The sequence below is a fragment of the Camelus ferus genome, chromosome 3, assembly GCF_009834535.1.
Source record: "Camelus ferus isolate YT-003-E chromosome 3, BCGSAC_Cfer_1.0, whole genome shotgun sequence".
NCBI classification, from domain to species: Eukaryota; Metazoa; Chordata; class Mammalia; order Artiodactyla; family Camelidae; genus Camelus; species Camelus ferus.
Genome location: NC_045698.1, coordinates 52,570,820 through 52,590,664, shown reverse-complemented (window position 1 = coordinate 52,590,664; position 19,845 = coordinate 52,570,820). Strand labels below are relative to the sequence as shown.

The 19,845-nt window shown below is 41.0% G+C and overlaps 1 protein-coding gene across 2 annotated transcripts; it reads right to left on the bottom strand.

Moving 5' to 3' along the window:
* Nucleotides 1-1,161: 1,161 nt before the first annotated feature.
* On the bottom strand, nucleotides 1,162-18,066 carry BHMT (betaine--homocysteine S-methyltransferase). 2 transcript variants are annotated; one of them, XM_006186727.3, is made up of 8 exons: nucleotides 17,813-18,066; nucleotides 13,818-13,950; nucleotides 9,952-10,070; nucleotides 9,194-9,385; nucleotides 8,464-8,611; nucleotides 5,288-5,470; nucleotides 3,401-3,629; nucleotides 1,162-1,905 (listed from the first exon to the last, which is right to left on the bottom strand). In XM_006186727.3, exons 1-8 carry the CDS (start codon nucleotides 17,843-17,845, stop codon nucleotides 1,719-1,721), a joined length of 1,224 nt encoding a protein of 407 aa, XP_006186789.2. In that variant the 5' UTR covers nucleotides 17,846-18,066; the 3' UTR covers nucleotides 1,162-1,718. The 2 variants fall into 2 exon arrangements, with proteins under 2 accessions (XP_006186789.2, XP_032330843.1); XM_032474952.1 differs by lacking the exon at nucleotides 13,818-13,950 and having other exon boundaries at nucleotides 17,813-18,056.
* Between the last annotated feature and the right edge of the window lie 1,779 nt (nucleotides 18,067-19,845).

Here is a 19,845-nt window from a genome sequence, read left to right as displayed (position 1 = left end):
AAATGTGCCACTAGGAGGCAGTGTTGACATAGATTTCCATTCCTGCGTATCTTCAATGTATTTCTTTTTGAGGGAAGTCTTTTTTAAATCAAAGGATGTAAGAATAATTAGAGATTACAACATTTTGTGTGGCAATAAAGTTCTGAAAAGAATATTAGAAGAGCATGTATTTTACACAGTAATAGAACAGTAGGTCAAATAAAAGTTTCTGTCATCTATGTATGAAAATATTAAATATTGAACCTGATTTGTAAGAAATAGTAGATAGCAACTTCATTAAAAAAAAAAGTAATATTCACTCTCCTCTTATTTCACCTCAGCCATATGCAAGCTCTGAACGTTGTACTTCTTTGGTTCTATTTCTGTGCTTTGGAGGATAAGAGGTGGATTTCTAATTCTCTTAGTAAGAAAATTCTGCAAGTTTCCTTTCCCTTTAAATACTGCTGCCTTTTCCTTTAAAACTCTAGCATACTTGTGAAGCAAAAAGGTAGTCTTACTTTTTAAAAATAGAAACTGAGGTATAGAAATTTCACTTAGGACTGAGCAAATTATAGAACAGAAATCAGAATCAAATATAACCAAGATAATCTCATTGCTCTTTTTTTAATAGCTGAAGAAATTATTTCAAAACAGCTACACCAATCCAAGAATGTTTAGAAAGAAGCATAAACTCTTTCAGAATACGTTAAGAACAGCCATGTTTATCCTAATGATCTTGCATCTTCAGGCTTGAGCTTTCAGAGTAGATACTACTAGGTAAAAATATAGTTCTCAATCTAGGAGCCCTGGGTAGAGTCTGGAGAATCTCTTTTTCTTATTATACTTTTCCTTAAAGCTACCAAAGTGACACAAGCCCCAGTACTCCCCATCCTTACTGACTGGAGGCTTTTAGGTGGATCTAGCCTAGGGCAGGAAGGAGAGACAGGGTACCAATTCCTTCTCACTCCTTCTCATTGATCTGAATGCGTCTTTGTGTCATGAAAGCGAGGGAAGAGCTCTGGAACTCTGACTGCAGGACTCTGAACTTCGGGTGCTTACTGATCAAGGCCTGATTTCCTAGGAAGAAACTTAAAAGGAATAGCGAAGTTCCCATATCTGAAGTGTCCCATAGCACTGTTTTCCAATCTGTGTGTCAAAATAACCCATTAATGGGTCATAAAATCAATTTGATCGGACTCAACCAGCATATTTTATTAATGAAATAGGACAGAAAGGAATGGGATAGAAAATACACATTTTATTTCAATGGTTGTAGGATACATGCTTTACTAGTTCATTATGTAAGTTGTGTTTCTTATGAAGGGTCTTGTTCAAAAGACCTTGGAAGTCACTTTCCTATATCACTTTGTCCCTGTCTGGTTGCTGAACCATTTATGACAGCTCACATCTCCTCCTCCTTACTAGCCTGCAAACTTCTTGAAGTGGAATTAACATCCAGATTACTTTTCCATGGGTACGGTGAATTCTTTAATACCATATTCATGGTGGATGTTTAGTCAACCTGTTTAAGATTCGCTTCTTACTTTTTTGCTCCCAAGTTCTAAATATATACTTTTAAAAACGGTTGCTTGCTGTATGTAATTGTTTTGTTCAGCTAGTATCAGTTTTAATGTGTAGGCTGGCATTCAGATAAGCATTGCCTTGAAACCATCCTCTCCTTATTTTTGGAACTCCGGCCTGAAAATACAGGAAGTCACTAAAAATGGGTTCTGCTGAGGCTACTGGGAAGATTTGAATTTCTGTTTTTCAAGGAGCTCTCTCAGCTGCTGTTCTGTTGTGGCTTCTTTCTGCTGCATCAGCTCAGCTGTTCCTCGGGTCACTCCCCAGGCATCTGGCTTTGACATTGAAGGGCTGTATGGCCGGCCTGAGGCTATCCGAAGATTCTCCCAGTATTCCTTCCTGGCCCTGGGCGAACAAAACACACAGCGGTAGATTTCTCCCTAAGTGTCTAGTTCTGTGAGCTAGGACACTGCCATGAGCCATCTCTGGACTCTTGAGAGTGTGTCCACCCAAACACAGTTATCCTTTTTTTTTTTTTTTTTTGGTTTTCCCAGAATCTGTAGGTCTAAAATTACTTTGAATTTCTTATTTTAATAACCCCATTGGTTCAAAAGCTAAGGCTTTGGAACAGGGGCATTTTCTATCCAGCTAACCCTGCCTCCCCAGCCTCATTTGCCCGCACTCTGCCTCTGGACCCAGCTGAGCCCACGCCTGCAGATGGTCCCAAAGACCGGAATTACTTCCGCACCTCACCCTGCGGGTCCTGCCTCCACCTCCTTTCATTTTTCAGAATCCGATATTCTCAAGCTCCTAGTTTCTCAGCAACTGTTCTCTTTCCACCTCTCAGTGCTTCCCTCTAGGCTGTTCCCTTGTCTGGCAATGCAATTCGTCCTTTAAAATTCAGCTCAGGCGTCAGCGCTCTGAAAGATGCTGCACCAGCACCCCTGCCTTCAGCCCCCGTGGGCCATTCGCGCAGACCCCACAGCGCCTACACGTACCTTCATCCTACACTTAGGCAACCAGTTTGAACTTAGCTGTTTATTGCTGCCTGCCAGACTGTTACCTCCTCGCCGACAGGCCTGTGCCTTGCCCAGCTTGCTACCTCACCGTCCACAACAGTGTCTCACATAGTTGTGCTCCATTAATGTTGGCTGAACAGAGCAGAACGGCTCCCTCTGCTTGGGGTACATCCCCCCATACCCACCTTCTTGATCTTGCAGGAGCCAATTTAGCACTTCAAAGTCCAGCCAAAATGTCCCTTCTTCTAAAATATCTCTTCGGCAGAGAGAGTTATTCTCTTCCTTTCATTGTTACTTTTGTGCCCACGCCTCTGCTCAGGCAGTTAACTACAGTGCAATCCATTGCTTTCTCCTCCATTTTCCCCAGTAGACTGAGGTTCTCCGAGCCAGGGACCACAGCCTTTCGCTTCTGTATTCCTAGTGCCCTGCACATCGCCTGCTGTGAAAAATCTGTTTGTTTATTGTTCATCTTCCCCACTGGAATGTAAGCTCTGAGAGCACAGACCTTTCCTGTCTTACTCACCACTGTCTTCCCAGCTCCAAGAATTGTGCCTGGCACAGGACAGGCAAGTGATACTTGCTATACTTCAACCTCAACAACGAAGCCAGTGTCAGTGGCCACTGCATGGCTGCTGCTTTCCTAGAGTGTGAAATCACATTGTATCGCAACCTACATTATTTACATTCTGTATTCTTAAAGACTTCTCCAGAAATCACTCCATAAAGCTATGCTATAAACATCTCTGTGGGAGAATTTAAAGAGGGTAACTGATTCTTTATCATTACACAGCAAATCGGCTACATTCTTTGTAATGACCTCACTTGGATGAATTCATAATCTAAATGAGTTTGTTTGGGCACATGTAATTGAAGGTTATTACCTGGCTCTAATCCAGGGTTTGGTGTGCATGTCCAAACCACTTCCCCAGCTGCCATGTTTTTCTGAAGCTGGTGGCAAAAATCCCCTTTCTGGGGCCAGTTCCTCTGCAATCGCTCTGATGTGGTAGGGCTCAAATCCGCAGCACCCGCCTATGTACCTGACCCCCAGGTTGTAGGCCTCTCTGGCGTATTTTTGAATATCCCATCTGGTTGCAACTCTGGGCTCCAGTCCTGTAATAAATGACATTATGCTTAAATTAAGAAAAAAAAAAGGATTTAAAATGAACAGCTATAATAAGTTGGTAATTTTCAATGAATTAAATAAGTTACAATATTTCAGTTCTCAACTCTTAAAAACTATTAGCTACTTTGCGTTTACATCTCCAGTTTACATGCCGTGATAGCCAGCCTTCAAGATGGTTTGCAGTGACCTCTGCCCTCTGATGTTCTCTTACCCTTGTGTAGACCCTCCTGTATTACATCAGGTTGGTCTATGAGACCAGAAGATGGCAGAAGGGGATGATATGTGACTTCTGAGGCTAGGTGATAAGAGACATTGTGGTTTCTGCCTTGTTCTCTCCTGGAACACTCACCCCAGGGGAAGCCAGCTGCTGTGTTGTGAGAAAGCTCAGGTATCACAATGGAAAGGCCCATGAGCCGAGGGGGCTGAGGCCTCCAGCCAACAGGCAGCAAAAAACTGACACTGACTCCCAGCAGCCATCTAAGGGAGCTTGGAAGTAGACCTCCCAGCTCCTATCAGGCCTTCAGGTGACTGTAACCCTGGCCAAGGTCTGGACTGCAACCTATTAAGAGACTCTGAGCAAAAACCACCCAGCTAAGTGGCTCCCAAATTCACGATCCAGAGCAACTATGAGATGTAATAAGTGTTTATAGTTTAAAGCTACTAAGTTTGCAGTAATTTGTCCTTGAGCAATAAATACCACAATGCCTTGCCATCCTTCTCCCAAGGTTCTTCTAGACCAGTTTCTTTACAATAGCTTACTTCTCCAAGAGTCCCTCTAGAAGATGGTTTAAGAACCTTAGAATGAAACTAGGAGGCTGATCAGGCTCTGGCCCTGCTCACCTGTGGCTTAATTCTCCAGAGAGACTCACCCCCACTTCCCACACATGCTTTGTCCCTCTTCCCAGACTGCAAGTATTTCCTCACTTCACCTGCTTGGGCTCTTCATTCCAGTCTGTTACATAGTAACCCTCTGATGGCAACTTCCCTCTGCCCCTCAAACTCAGATATTGCTAGAATATCTGAGCAACATTCAAAATAGAAGAAAAGTATCTTGGAGATAACCTGGTCCAACCTTGTTATTTTTTGATAATATATTTTCTAATGAGAAAATTAAGATCTAGACAAATGAAGGAATTTTGCTAAGGTTATGCAATTTAGCAAAAGAGCTGGAACCAGAACCAAAATCTTCACTGATCTCATCCAGGAGGACATCCTTGGTACCACTGTAGAAGTGTGACCCATCAGTTGCCTTTTGAGGAGTTGATTTACTTTTGATTTTACATTTAAGTTCAAAGGTCTTTTTTTTGCTTGCTGGTCATGTCTTTTCCTAAAGTCTAATTTAAAAATTTTTAGGCAGGGGGAGGGTATAGCTCAGCAGTAGAGTAGGGTGCATGTTCTGGGTTCAAACCCCAGTACCTCCTTTAAAGAAAAATAATTAATTAAACCCAATCACACACCCCCCAAAAGAAACCAAAGAAATTAAGGGAGAAAATAACAAAAAATTAATAAAAGTTTTTGGCTGCAAGGACAGAAGCTGGGGGCAAGAGATGAGATACGAAGCCATTACTTTACCATGACAAAGCTCTATGGCTAGAGATGTATTTGGAATTTGTCAAACATAAAGACACTGAGGTCTGTGTCTTACCAAAGGGGAATTCTGGCAGATCGATAAATCCCTGTTTGCCGCAGTCGGGGGTGTGGAAGGCCAAGGGCTGACTCATCAGGTGGGCTTTCAGTCCGGCAGCCTCCAAGCCTTCTTTCATGAGCTTCACTGTTTGTAAACTGATGGTGGGGTCGAAATGGCAGTTCACGCCAACGACAGAAGCGCCTGCAAGTGGGAAGCACATCTAAGCTGTAGGGATTGAGCCAGGTGCCGGTGGGCCCTACCCTCCTCTCAGTCACCAGTGTTTACTGGCGCGGTGACCTTGGAAGTACAGCCGTTGGTCCCTGCGAACTTACCCTACCCTTGGGCAAGAATGATTCCTAACAGGCAGCATGTGCTTTCTGTGAAAAGTGCTTTGAAGAGTCTGATATAATTGAAGTGTCATTTATGCACACTTGGCTGTCCATTTTTTTTGGAAAAAAATCATGATTAGAGGGTTTTTTTAAACTTCAAATTTTAGTAATCATTTTCTCCCTCTTTGACACTGTATTACATAACATGATAATTTTTCAAAACTCCCAGCTGCTCCGTTGCACATGTGGTTACTGTACCACTCACCTGAGAAATAAATCAATGTTCCCTTTCATCAGGTCCATTTAGTAATATCATTAAGTTTCTTGGGCATAACAGCACAATGTAATTTAGAAAAAAGTTTTTCTGAAACTTTCATATAAGTGAGATCATACAATATGTGTCCTTTTGTGACTGGCTTCATTCACTTAGTATAACGTTTTCAAGGTTCAACCCTGTTGTAGCATGTGTCAGAATTTCATTCCATTTTATGACCAAATAATATCCCACTGTATGTTTATACCACATTTTGTTTATCCATTCATTAGTTAGATACTTGGGTTGCTTCCATCTCCAAAAAGGACTTTTTGGATGAACTCATGGCCTAGGATTTTGTATGTTGGATATAGATATACCAAGAACAAGGAAAGGAAAGATTCTGGCTACAAAGAGAGTGAGGCCAACGTCCAGATTATAGGAGCAGCAGGGCTGATGCTGGAAGCTGTGGCATCCAGTGTTCACTGGCAGGTGTCTCAGTGGTCTTCACTGGGCTGGGTCTGCAGTTGGCTCTTCACTCTTGTTCCCATCAGGCCTCATTCCCCATCGTTCCTCTGAATCAGCTTTTGCTAAGGGCACCGATGGTCTCAGTCTTGCCAAGTCCAAATCGCTTCTCCGTTCTCATCTTACTCAACGTCTCAGCAACATTCAGCCTAGTGGCTCTCTCTCCTTCATCAGTATTCTCCTTCCCTTGGCTTCTGAGAACTTCCCACACTCTCTAGGTGTTGCTTCTACCTTCTCAGCTGCTTTTTTTTTTTTTTTTTTTTTTTTGAGAGTTCTGTGCTGATCCCTCCTCAAGGCTGAACCTTTCAATCCTGCTGGGTCCCAGGATCCCACTGAGCCATCTTCTCTTCTGCATCTACAATTCCTTTCAGCCCCAGGGCTTTCAATATCTTCTATGTCCAGAATTCTCCCACGTTTCTCTCTCTAACCCTGACCTTTCCCTTGGGTTCCAGACTGATACAGTCACTTGGATCATGACTACCTTGTTTTGGATAGTCTGCTGCCAGGATTTCTCTTTCCTTGCTTGACTTTATTACACGAATGAATTAATCTATTGGTTATTTACTGGATTCTATTAGATATAAAGGTCCTTGGTAGGGGTGATGGAGAAATGTAAATATAGGACACCGAGGATTTTATAACTTAGCACAGGGCTTCCCAAGGTTTGCTCTATGAGAATGAGGTTCTATGATCAATTACGTTAGGCAGTAGCTATTTACTATACCCTTCCTAGAGACTGCCAGTATACATGAACACATCAAAAGCTCTGAGAAGTTCTGCAGTAAAGAGATCTGCTTAACTTGGTTTAACCCAGCATTTTCTAACTGTGTGTAATTGCAGAACTCTGTCAGCATTCTCACAAATGAGAAAATGTCATCTGAGGATACTCCAAGTGTGTGGTATAAATAGAAAGTGTCCTGGTTGCTGAGAGGGTAGGGATGACTATGTAAGGGTACATGGAGGGTGAGCTAACAGTGGAAGATGGACTGGATTTATTAAATGGATATTGATAAAGGACCTGTTCTGTGCCAGGTGCCATGCTAGGCACAGGGTACTCAGTGCTCAGCCAAGCAGAGGTAGTCTCTGCCCTCTGGGATCTTATAGTCTAGGGAGAGAACCAGGCATTGAAGACATAAATATGATAACCAGGAAGTTCTGTGAAGGATATAAACAGGGCACAGTGATATCAAGCTGGGTGGCCACTTCCTGTGAACAGATTGGCAGGCGAAGGATTGGATGCAGGCCAGGAATCCCTGCCAATTAACTGGGGTGATGAGGGCCTCCTGATCTTTCTGAACACATTAACTTGGCTTCTCCCCTCATTTTTTAATATCTGCAATAAAAAATTAGGATTCTACAATTTTGTTTCTAACTCTAATAATTGTTAATGATGAGTAGGAAGTGACTTTCATGAATCACATCAAGAGCTGGATCCAGATCAGAAATTAAACAACTAGCCAATCCAAATCTTTCTACTCCAGAGAGTCAATCAGACTCTTCCACGGACACTGAGCTATTAGTCCTCAATTTTAAAATAAGGCATCTTTGAAAACAGTCTGTGAATTTTCCCTAATTGAAATGAAACCCAGTATTAGGAATGGAAATCACATAAAAAGATCAATTAGGTGGTCAGTATTTCATATTGAAGGATTTTTTGATTTATTATACCAATTACAAAAAGTAAAGCAGACCAGTAATTTATGAGAATGGAAACACTTTGGCAAAGAGGGTAACTGACTTCAAAGTTATTAATGTTGAAAGACCTTGACTTGAGATAAGGTTAAAATAAAATAAAATTTTTCCTAATGCTCCTTTTGGTGTACCAAAATCCTTCTCATTTCTAGGTGTTAAACCTTCAGCATAGGTCTAGTTGCCCCTTTGAAAAGACTGGTGTGTGTGTGTGTATTTTTTTTTTTTTAACATTTTTCACTTTGGGACTCAATAACGATATTATCAATATTCCTAAAAAAGCAAATGAGTGGTTTTCCTGTGACAAAAGTAGTATACAGTGATTCATAGATGGACCTGAATTTGTATGTCCTTTTAAAAGACTCACTAATTGCAAACCAATCAAAATCCATCATCACCTGCTTTTACGAGGCGCACCGCACACATGCCAGGGGTCACACCGTGCAAATCTCCCTCTGGGCCGATGCACATGGTCGCTGCCACTGGCTTCCCAGATGCTTTCAAGGCTTCAACCGCCCATACAGCCTCTTCAACGTGTTCAAAATACTGAAATAAGTTCAAGTCAAGGGACTTTTATTCTTGTTTTTCCCCAGATAATCTGAAAACTTATCCTACTGGGCATTAACTCAATTATCCATAGATGAGTGTTTTTCAAACTCTGGGTTGTGACCCAGTAGCATTTTTTAAGCAAAACAGAACAGGTCATTTCTTACTATGAACTGCAGTCCAAAGGTTTGAAGAACACTATATTGGATTAATTCAATCACATATAGTAGAAGCCCTAAATTGGAAAAAGATTCCAAAACTAAATATCACTACTATGGGTCGTGACTGGCACCTGATCTCACAGGGTCCTCATGAGCAAAAGGAAGAGAAAATGTACTAAGTGCATTTGTCTCATCTTCTTTTTTTTTTCTCATTTACTTCATTAAAAATTTTTTGTTGTTGTTGTTATTGTTGTTTTGCTTTTTGGGGGAGGAAGGGAGGAAGTAATTGAGTTTATTTATTTATTTATTTAATGGAGGCACTGGGGATTGAACCCAGGACCTCGTGCATACTAAACATGCGCTCTACCACTGAACTATACCCTCCCCTCAACTTGTCTCATCTTTGATCGTATCTGTTTACCTCTGCAATCAAGAAGTCCACTTTCTTCTTCATGAAGACCTCTAACTGTTGCTGAAAGACTTTTTTGACTTCAGTTTCGCTCTTGCAGCTAAGGTACGAAGGTGTCTGGCTCACGCCTCCGGCCACCAAAGCGTCTCCCTCGTCAGCTACTTGCCGGGCAATGTCACAAGCAGCTTCATTGACTTTCTGCCCCTAAAATGGGTGAATATATGATACATCTACGTTTTCATGTGAAATTGAAGCAAAATTGCTAGTCAGATGCCTACATCTCAGTTGTCTGTTACAAGAGTGATATTATTCCAGAAAATGACAGTGATGGACTAGTTCAATGCTTTACCATGTTGAGCAATCTGCAGTAATAGCACCACCAATAACAGTGACGAAAAATAAATCTAATGATAGTATCTAAGACGTTACATTATCCCAAAGATCTGTGAGAGGACAAAAGTCTTGACATAAAAGGAGCCGGTATCTTTTAATACCTAAGCTCTGGGAATTTCTAAGGGTACTCACTCAGCAACTTAGTCGAGACTGGGAGAATCACTAATAGTGAAATATTTCTTTGATCTACTTCCTTAAATGCCTTTCTGTTCATCTGGGGGACTCCAGCTGAAAACGTAAGAATGTTATTCACACATACCTAATTTCTGTGGTGTTTAAAACAAAACTCTAAAGAGGCTCAACAATTTTCTCTACGAGAGCTTTGGTGATGACATGTGGGTACTCTGTCGTGAGCGTGCTAGTGCGATGTTACTCACCGATATTTTCTCTGCAACATAGTTTCCCCTGTTCTCCAGCTTGTCTTCACTGGCATAAAAGGTGAAGGTCTGCATGACATTGGATCCAGCTCTGAGGAACTCTCGATGAAGCTGGCGAACTGAGAGATTGAATGAGGAAAGAAAGATATTAACTGCTATCAGTTGAAGAGCCCATAATGTTTTTGGAAGGCTCTTGGATTAAAAAATATGAAAATATCTGCTTATATTCCTGGTTGCCTGGCATTTGCACACCCTGGGAGCCAGTGAGAGGTGGATCTAGGCCCTCTTGCCAGGAAGAGATTATCTCTGCCATGGACTTTGGATGAAAGAAGAGGGAGGTCCCACAGAGAGGGAACCATCTCAGCGTTTTTGCCAGGCAGAGAAGGTGGGGAAGAGTATTCCCTACAGAGGGAACAGCCTGAGCAAAGACTAGGAGGCAGGAACAGGGTTGGCTTTGGGGGGAATGACAAGCTGCCCGAGCAGCTGGAGTTGAAGACATGCTGGAGAAGTTGGGGGAGATGCAGCTGGAAAGGTGGGCTGGCAGACAGTACACACGGCCTCGCATGGCATCCCAAGGAGTCTAGACTCTAGACCATAGGTGCTGGGGAAACATCAACAGTTTTTAACCAACTGATTAATGTGATTAGCTCAGTGTTTCCGAAAGATAATTCTGGTAGCAGAGTGGAATAAGAGTTGGAGCAAGGTTCTCAAGCATAGGTCCATGGATGAATACCACGTGGCAAAGCTTTCATTGGCTCAAGGAAATATGGTGGGAATTTTTTTTCCCATATAATCGAATGTATTCAATTTAAAGAGTTATCCTTTGCTTGGAAATAGTGGCCCTAAACCCTGGGAAACCATTAAATATCCTGCAAGCTTTTAAAAAATTATGAATGTTAGTGTCAAATCCACATATATTCTAGTTTAATTGGTTTCGGGTAGGGCACGGGCAATTTTTTTAGATTCCTCTACTGATTTTTATTTTCAGTTTTCTTGGGAATCACCATTGTAAGAGAGCAGAAGAATGTTCTTTTTATAAGTTGATAGTGAGGCTTAGATGGTGTTTTGTTTTTGTCAAGAGAAGTAATTGGGCAAAGCAAGAAATCAGCAGTCCTATACTGGACCTCTAAAATTTATTTTGAAATTTCAGAGGCCCTTTAATAAAAAAGAAGAGAAAAATGAAATTTCAGAGGCCCATAAAATCCAAAGGTCTGAGAGCAACTAAATTAGAGGCTAGGAAATCATTAGGACATGGGTGTGTTTCTGGCGATCCTTTCCATTTCTATTTTTGGTTTCCTCTCATCACAAAACTCTGAGTCTTCATCTTTTAACCAGTAATATGCTGTGACCCGTCCCTATGACAATGACAAAACCTATACTAATTAATTATATTTATGACTTTAAACTCTCCATTATACTAGTTTTATTTTAGCATCATAGAAGCTAAGTGGTACCAAGTTATTTGTGTATGTATGTCCATACCGCAGATATATATGTACAGAGCATAGTTAGATATTATAGATATTGCCCATGTACAGTTACTTGAGAAATGCAAGTGTTTGGAATTCCACAGTAAATTCTAAAAGATCAAGTGAAATTTTGCAGTATTTCTTCAGTGGGATAAACTTGCAAGAAAATCATTTGGTTACAAAATATGATCTGAACTAATGTGGAGATATTTATAATTGAACCCCATTTAGTGTGGGTAGTCATATATTTTGATGCAAAAAGGGTATTCATGTGTTTGATGGGGGTGGTAAGGGAGCACTTCAGACCCTAACGAGTGTTATGTAATATTATGTAATATGTATATATTAACTTTCTAAAATTCCCTCAAATTCTGGATTCTAAGACACATTTGGTCCCAAAAGGGCTTAGACAAGGGATTGTAGACCTGTAGCATGACCCCTCCCCCCTTCTTCACTGCTTTCAGCATTAAAAAATGAAGTCCAGACACAAGTCCTCCAAAAAAGTTTTGGGGTACAATCCAGCTTGCAGGGAAACTTTAGGGTCTGTATTAGTGCTAGTTTTTCTGCAGAAAAGCACCTGCAGAAACAAGTTCATTTGCAAAAAATAGCATGTAACTGACCACTGCTCTTTTAGAGCATAAATGTTTTAAAACCCCTTTCACCCCCGAAAAAGACTAACTCCATCCGCGGTCCTATGAGATGGTTCTATGAAGATGCATTACAGGCAGGAGCTTTGTCTTTCCTGATGCATCCTGTAGTCCACTGTGGTTGACAGAGTTTGAACTAGGCGCTGGTAGAGCTGAATGGATGGGATTTCAGTCTGCAGCAGCAAGAATTAAATCTAATGACTCAGCGTCATGGAGTTTTCATTAATTCTTGACAAGCATGGAGCTCCCAGAAGAAAAAGGAGAGCAAATGCTCAATACATCTAAGTAAGCTTGAAATATTTGAGACACAGATGGCCAAGAGTTCAAACGTGCTGTTTCTGCATCAATAAATATCAAAGAAAAATCAGTATCAGAGCAGTTTCTCTTGAGCTCCTCTAATGTATAACTTTAAAAAAGAAAATGAAAAAAAAAAAAAAGAAAATGGAAAAAAAAAAAAGGAAATATGACTAACAAAATTGAAACTGGCAGTTAAACAAGTCGTATCTTGTCTCCATGTCAGAGTTTGGGCAAAGGTAGATTATTGTCAATATCAAGTTGGCCCCAGAAATACTTTATTCTGAATTTAACCCAGCAAGCAGATGTATTTGATACAAATATAGATATATTTGAAACAAACCATAGATATATTTGAAGTCTTTGCTCTTAGGTCTTATTTATTCTATTGTATTCCTTCCACCGCTTTAATGCAATGCATCTGAAAGTGGGGTTCCCCTTGCCATCAGTTGAGGACGATTATTATAATATGCAGATCCCTGGACCCCCTCACAAACTTAATGAAACCACATCTCAGTCAGTGGAGCCTGAGAGTCTATAATTTTTAATTAGCTCCAATGGTGAAACTAAAACTTGAGAACCATTGTTGGTTTAGCTTCCCAAGCCTACTAATTTCATTTTTAAGGGTAGAACACAGTATTATCTCTCCTTTTGTTCAGAGACATAAAGTTGTGTACATTTGCTGGGCTTCACAGTGTGACTACAGCTCTTTTACTTTGAGTACATTTTAGAGATGGTGTGATTTGAACACATGTCTGTATTTCTCTAACAGAAATTAAGTAATACAACCAAGAATATTATTGAAAGAAGAAATAACTCAGCCACGTTAATAATAACAATAGTTAATACTTTGTAGTGTTTAACATATGCCAGGCACTATTTTAAACACTTTACATATAATTTATTTAGTCCTCATAACAGCTTTATGAGGTAGATGTCAGTATTACCTTAGTTTTATAGATGAGGAAATGGAGTCCCAGAGAAACTAAGTAACTTCCCCTAGGCCACACAACCTAGTGACTTCGGAGGTGGGCAGCTGCTGGTGATGGCAAGGTCTGGGCGTGGGTTGCTGAGGTGGGAATGGAGGAGTTTGCTGGAGATGAGGAGGAGATCAAGGCACTAGTAGGATGAGTGCTGGATGGATCATGTGTATGGATGTTGAAGCTACTGAGAGGTGAAGGAGGGAGGAAGGGGCAGAGAAGCAGCAGCGATCCAGGTTCTAGACTCCTCGAGTGAGGGGCAGGGAACAAGAGGTAGATATAGGTGACAGCAACAAGGAGGGCCACTGTGCTCACCCAACATGTGCATCTATACTGACATCCCTAGCAGTGCCCAGCAAGCAATAATAAATATTTGGAAACCGTGGCATGAATGTATGTATTTGACGGCATGATCCTAGACTTGGGTCAACATAATGGTCTTTTTACAAGAGCTTAGAATAGAGCTATGCACCAACCTGCTTCTGGGTGTTCCACTACAGCTTCTGGCGTCCAGGGCCCTGCCTTCACATAGCCCCTTTTCTCCAGTGCAAACACAAACCCTCCATCCCCGATCACAACCTCTCCGGAGTTTAATCGTTCTAAGATGCCCTAAAATTACAGACGAGGCAGGAAGAAAACGAGTTACTTGAGTATTTAATACAGTTTTCTACTTAGTACTTTTGCTGTCATATTCTTGAGAAATATGATTTCAGAATTCTCAGAAAATACGGATATATATTATACCGAAGTTCATGACTATCGATAAGGCAAACCACAAACATGCTCATAGAATGAAAATCTGTGTATGTGTGTATGTGTCAATTGTGGGAGTCTTTCAGAAATAGACTCACAGACATAAAACACAAACTGTGGTTATCAGGGGGAAAGATGTGGGAGGATAGTTTAGGAGTCTGGGATTAACAGATACACACTACTATATACAAAATAGATAAACAGCAAGGACCTACTGTATAGCACAGGGAACTATATTCAGTTTCTTGTAATGAGCTGTAATGGAAAAGAATCTGAACATGTGTGTGTGTGTGTGTGTGTATATATATATATATATATATGTAATAAAAAGAGAAGATTTTGTTGTAAAGCCTCAAGTGAATGCTTAAGCACATACACTGAAAATGATGAATGATAGTTTTTCTTCTTATTCTATCAATAAACTAAAGAGGATTAAATTTTATAGAGAAGTTGAAGTGGCATATAACGCTATTAAGGCATTTTGGAGACTGAAAAGTCAAAAGATACTTGGTGAAGACAGAAGAGAGAAAAGATGCTACCACGAAGAGGTCAGATCACTTAAAGACTTCCATCTTTTGAGTTAAAATTCAGTTTCCACAATAGCAGCTGTGTTATGCTGTCCAGGAAGTCATGAGTATACACAGCCATGACACAGCCTGTCACCTTCTGTGTCCTTTCTCAGGAAAAAAAAAAAGTGAGAGAGGACCAGAACAGTGAAGATATAGGTAAATAATTTATTTAAATGTTTGTAAACTGATTTCCAGCCCAATCCCCATACCTATTCCTTTCACAGTACTATGCAATAATTACCCTGGTATTAATAGATAAATTTTGAACTTAATATTTTTAAAGGGCTTTGTGAATTAGAAATTACTAGTGTAACCATTTATTTTATTTAAAAAAATTTTTTTTGAAGTGTAGTTGATTTACAATGTTGTGTTAGTTTCAGGTGTATAGCAAAGTGGTTCAGTTATACATATATATTAACCTTTTATTTTTTAATTTCAAAGAATAGAATTAAAAAGAAAAGGTACCCTACATTCAATTTAGGTCACTTCCTATTTATAAATAAAGAATTAAGGCCCAGAGTCTCTGGGTAATTTACACAAGGTCTCCCAGATTTGGTGTATAGGGCCTCCTGATTCTTTTATCCTTAAATGGTGTCTAGAGTTGATTTTAAATGGGAATGGGGAGAGTGGGACAGCCCTGAAAAGACCATGTGCAGTAATAACTTGGAATGTACTTATCCAGTTTGTTCCATTTATTGCCAATAATGGTTGATAAAACAAATGCTTACATAACAACAAGGATTACAACATTTGTAAGAGGCATTCATAGGTTTTGCATCTTAAGTCCTGACCACTTTCTGTTCCTCCCCATGCCATTTTGACAGCTGGTGCTCAAGAGAAAAAAAAACTGACATTTTTACTTTAAAGCAGCAGAATAGGAGGCTTATGATGTATGTTCTTGAATAGCCCTTCCAGGTAGCAAAACATTCAGGCATAGAAGTCCATGAGATGATAACTACAAAAATATAGAATTGATCACATGTAATTTTGAAATCCACATAACTGTCATGATTACTTACAATGTGTCAAAATGCCACATCTTAAAACTACAACTTTGATTTATTATGACCTAATTGACAAGAAAAAGAGCTATATTGCTGGTCAGTGCAGCTGGATAAAAAACATGAGCAACAGTCAAGTAAATGGGGTATGACTTGCTGCTCACTTTCCCTTGGGTGAAATAATTCATGACATTTTGTTCAGTCACTTAGCAACTCTCATTGGACTTTTGTGTGTTTTTTTTCAAACTTTAGTACCACAACATTTTAATGTACAGCATAGCTAAGAATCTGATACTTGGTGGCAGAGTAGTAAGTGGTGATTCAATTACCATGCTGTACATTAATTTATTGAACAAGTACATCTGGAAAAACACTTAGATTATACTGCAGTTTTAAATTACCTGAACTTCAGACTTTTCTGTTCCTAGCTAAGTGGCTTTTTAAAAAGTGGAATGTGCTATGAAAAAATGATCAAGATATTATTTGTGGAAAAGTAGTACAAAGCAACATGTATAATATCACACCATTTTTTGTTTAAAAAGCACATATTTGCCTAGACAATAAACTAGAATATACATCAAAATGTAGCAGATATTATTATTAGTGTTTTTTCCTAATTGTTAACAATGAACATGTATTCATTTTGTAACACATTTTAATTTTAAACTCAAAAGTACAGAATATTATTGTCCAAATTTTATTAATGACATAGGCATGGAAACAAGGTTACTGAAGAAACTCCCCCCCCCCCGTCTTATGTCCACCTGTTGCTAAAATAATTCTTAAAAATGTTTCATTTTCTAAGTTTGAGTATGGGGAGTGGATTAGAATCCATGACTATGTGAATGGAGCCAAATAAAAAAATTTAAATGTCTACAGGAATCATCCTTTCCAATCTACATCAGCTGATCTTTTAGTAGACTTATGGATTGGCCAAAATTCTCAACCTAATTGAGCAGCTTGTAACTGATTGCCTTCTCAACATCGTAAGGCCATGGAATGCGTAGCATTTAAAAAATTGAATTTAATTAATATTTTGTTGTATCGAGGTCTTTTTTAAACTGACACGCGGGAATCCCTTTAGAAACCAGGTGCAGTCTATTTCTAAAGGCAATGAATTTGGGAGGTGGACCGGCCTTCCAGGTCCTTACAGCCGCAGGGACACAGTTGGCCTGGCTCGGGCTCCTTTCCTGCCATTCTCTGGGCCTCCGTCCGTCAGGCCCGAGGCTGGGCGCCTGACACCCAAGGGTCAAGCATATTATTTCCTCCCTCCATCCGTCTCTTCCCTCCTTCCTAACCGTAGTCCTACTGTCCGTCAACCCCTCCATCGCCCCACCCTCCACCCCTACCCCGACCCCCACCACTAGACGAGGGCCCAATGTCTGGAATGAAACACTTGTCCTAAGGGGAGGGTGGGCTTGTTACTGGACTTTAGTTTTTAAAACGTATTAACAGCCCTTCCTCAATATCTTACAGCCATTGTGCTTATTTTTTCTTAAACTGTCTTTTCGAGGCCTGCACAGTGCGTTTTTCTGTGATCGCGGAAACCAAACTGCGGGTGAAAACTTACCATCGGACAACCAATGCCAGAGTCTTAGGGCTGCGGCGGGGCGGGCTGGCGGGCGCAACCAGAACCCTGCAGGGAGGCGACCCCGAGACCCCGGGCACCCGGCAAGGCGCGGGCGGAAACGGTTGGAACCTTGGCGCGTGCCGGACGCCGAGGGGCGCGCGCGGCGGCGCGGGCACAGACCCGGAGGAGCTTGGGCACACCACACCGCAGGGCGACCCTGGGTCCCACCGCGTCGGGAGGGAAGTCGCATCTGTGGGTCTAGGAGCTGCATCTTGGGGGAGTGCTCTTGGAGTTCAGGACTCAGAAAATGATTGGAGTCCCGGAGTTTTGGGGACGCCCTGGAGTCGGGGGTCACACAGCTTCAGGGGGCGCTCTGGTAAGGGGACTCTCTGGACCTGGGGCAGGAGTGGGAACTTAGAGGCGCCTTGGGGTCCTGCAGCAGAAGTTCTAGGGGCCCTCTGGTCACAGCCGGGCTCCAAGGGCCTCTGAGCTCTCGGAGGCTGGTATGTGGGCTGGTAGGTCGAAACCCAGAGCCTCAGCCGGGATGGAGAGTGCCATTGGGTCCCCTGCAGACTCACCTTCTTGGCCTTTTTGCCCCCAATCGGTACCATCTTCGTGGCGTCCGGACGGTACTTAACAAGGATGCGGACTGACGAGGCGAGCGTTTCCCCCTGTGCAGCTCGTAGTTGCCCGGCCGAAGTAGCCGGGCCCTTTATACCCAGTGCTAGCGCGGGGTAGGTTTCCCCATCCTCGGCGCGGTCCAACGCGGGCCTCTGTCGGGGAGCACGCCCACCAGCCCTTTATCCCGGCATGCAGCTCTTGGGAACCTGCCTGCAGAGGACGAGATCGAAATAGTTCTCCCGAATGGGTGAAACTATCCGGGAGTAAAATTAAAATAATAATGATGTTGCACTCGCTCAGGTTTCAGACCTACCTGTGCCCGGCCCCTCTTTTCCTCTCGCGGGTCGCTGACCCTGATTCACTTCTCTCATGCCTGGGGTCATGTACCATTACCTGCTTAAGTCGGCAGGCCAGGTCCCTGAGAATTTTATCCAATGGGCAAATATTTGTCAAAAGCCAAAGATACAAGAGTGTTGAATGAGGAGCTGGTGCCCTGGAAGAACTTCAGCCTAAAGTGTGATCTCCTGTGTGATATACAGCCACTGGTTATGTATCTGAACAAAATATGGCGTTTACGAAAGGGTCCATCCAATACTAACCTCACATTAGAGCGTACGTTCAAAATAAACTTCTTCCCTTATATCCAAACGTGCCTTGCAGTTTCTAGTATCTTTGCAATATCCAACAAGGATAAACATTTAACATTTATATATGACAGTGAAGATGTATTTTAGAGACTTCAAAATTCAGCGTGAAAACTATGTATAAAAACGCATAGGTAAACAAGTTTCTACTGTATAGCACAGGGAACTATATTCAATATCTTGTAGTAACCTATAATGAAAAAGAATGTGAAAAGGAATAAATGTATGTATACGGAAGACTAAAACATTATGCTGCACACCAGAAATTGACACATTGTAAACTAACTATACTTCAATTAAAAAAAAAAACAAACCCCCCCACCACCAAATAGGCATTAGAGAAACTGGAAGGAAATAGAAATGTTAATGGTCGTTATCTGTCAATAGTAGAGTTAGGTCTTGCTTTTATTTTATTCATGATGTTTTACCGTATTTTCCAGAATACCTTTATGAGAACAGATTGACTTTAAAATAATGAAAACATTACTTTACAAAATGTAAAACATGACAGTAAATAGCCGAAGAACAACTAAGAGGTCTGCAATAGAGTTCAGAATCTTTTAACCAAATACATAAAAGCACACTAGGAAATTTTGTATGCATAACAATAGCCTCTATTTCAACAAATGCAAAGAAGAAAATTACTGCAGCAAGTGATGAATTAATACAAATTGAATTGCTAAAATTATATACACGAGATAAAACTGAGAGAATAGAAAAGTCCCTTTGCTTCAGATAATTGTCAAGTTTGAAATGGAAAAAAAAAAAAAAAAGGAAGGATGATGGGTGCATATATTAATTAAAATGATTATTTCACCTGTCCAGCAAGAATGAGGCATGAGGTACTGTAGGCATGCTTCACAGTGCTTAGATTTTTGACCATGAAAGCGTTGGAGTATCTTGAGTAGGCAACAGTTCAGTTACTTAATGCGTTAACTGCTTATAGTATTAACCTGGTAAGTCATAGTGAGAACAGGTTCAAACTGAGCCCTGCTATTGCTGCAGACAGCAGTTGCAGTGGTGGGTGCCAAGCGCTAGGGGGCGGTATCAGGGCTCCGACAGTAAGAACTGAAAGCAGACATTATCGATTTCACAGTTTGTCCGAATTCAGCAAAACTTAGGAGAGAATTTAAACTAGCAGCATTTAATTTAAAAATGAATTGCTAATTTTTAGTAGATTATATAGACACATGGCAAGCATTTAAAAAGTCTTTCCCCAGCTGTTGTTGCCAGGTCAAATACTCCCTGGTGGGTAACCCCGACTGTTAACGGTTCTTCCAGAACGCCATGCATATTTAAGTGTATACATGTATAAATAACGATTTGTATTTAAATATGTGGAATTT

What these genes read in the sequence shown, in the direction of transcription:
- BHMT (XM_006186727.3), bottom strand. Translation starts at nt 17,845, where the DNA reads ATGGTACCGATTGGGGGCAAAAAGGCCAAGAAG. An exon ending in TGGACTTCTTGATTGCAGAG is followed by an intron (nt 8,612 to 9,193) that starts GTAAACAGATAC and finishes AACTTATTTCAG; the next exon opens with TATTTTGAACACGTTGAAGA. An exon ending in AAACCCTGGATTAGAGCCAG is followed by an intron (nt 1,906 to 3,400) that starts GTAATAACCTTC and finishes TTGTTCGCCCAG; the next exon opens with GGCCAGGAAGGAATACTGGG.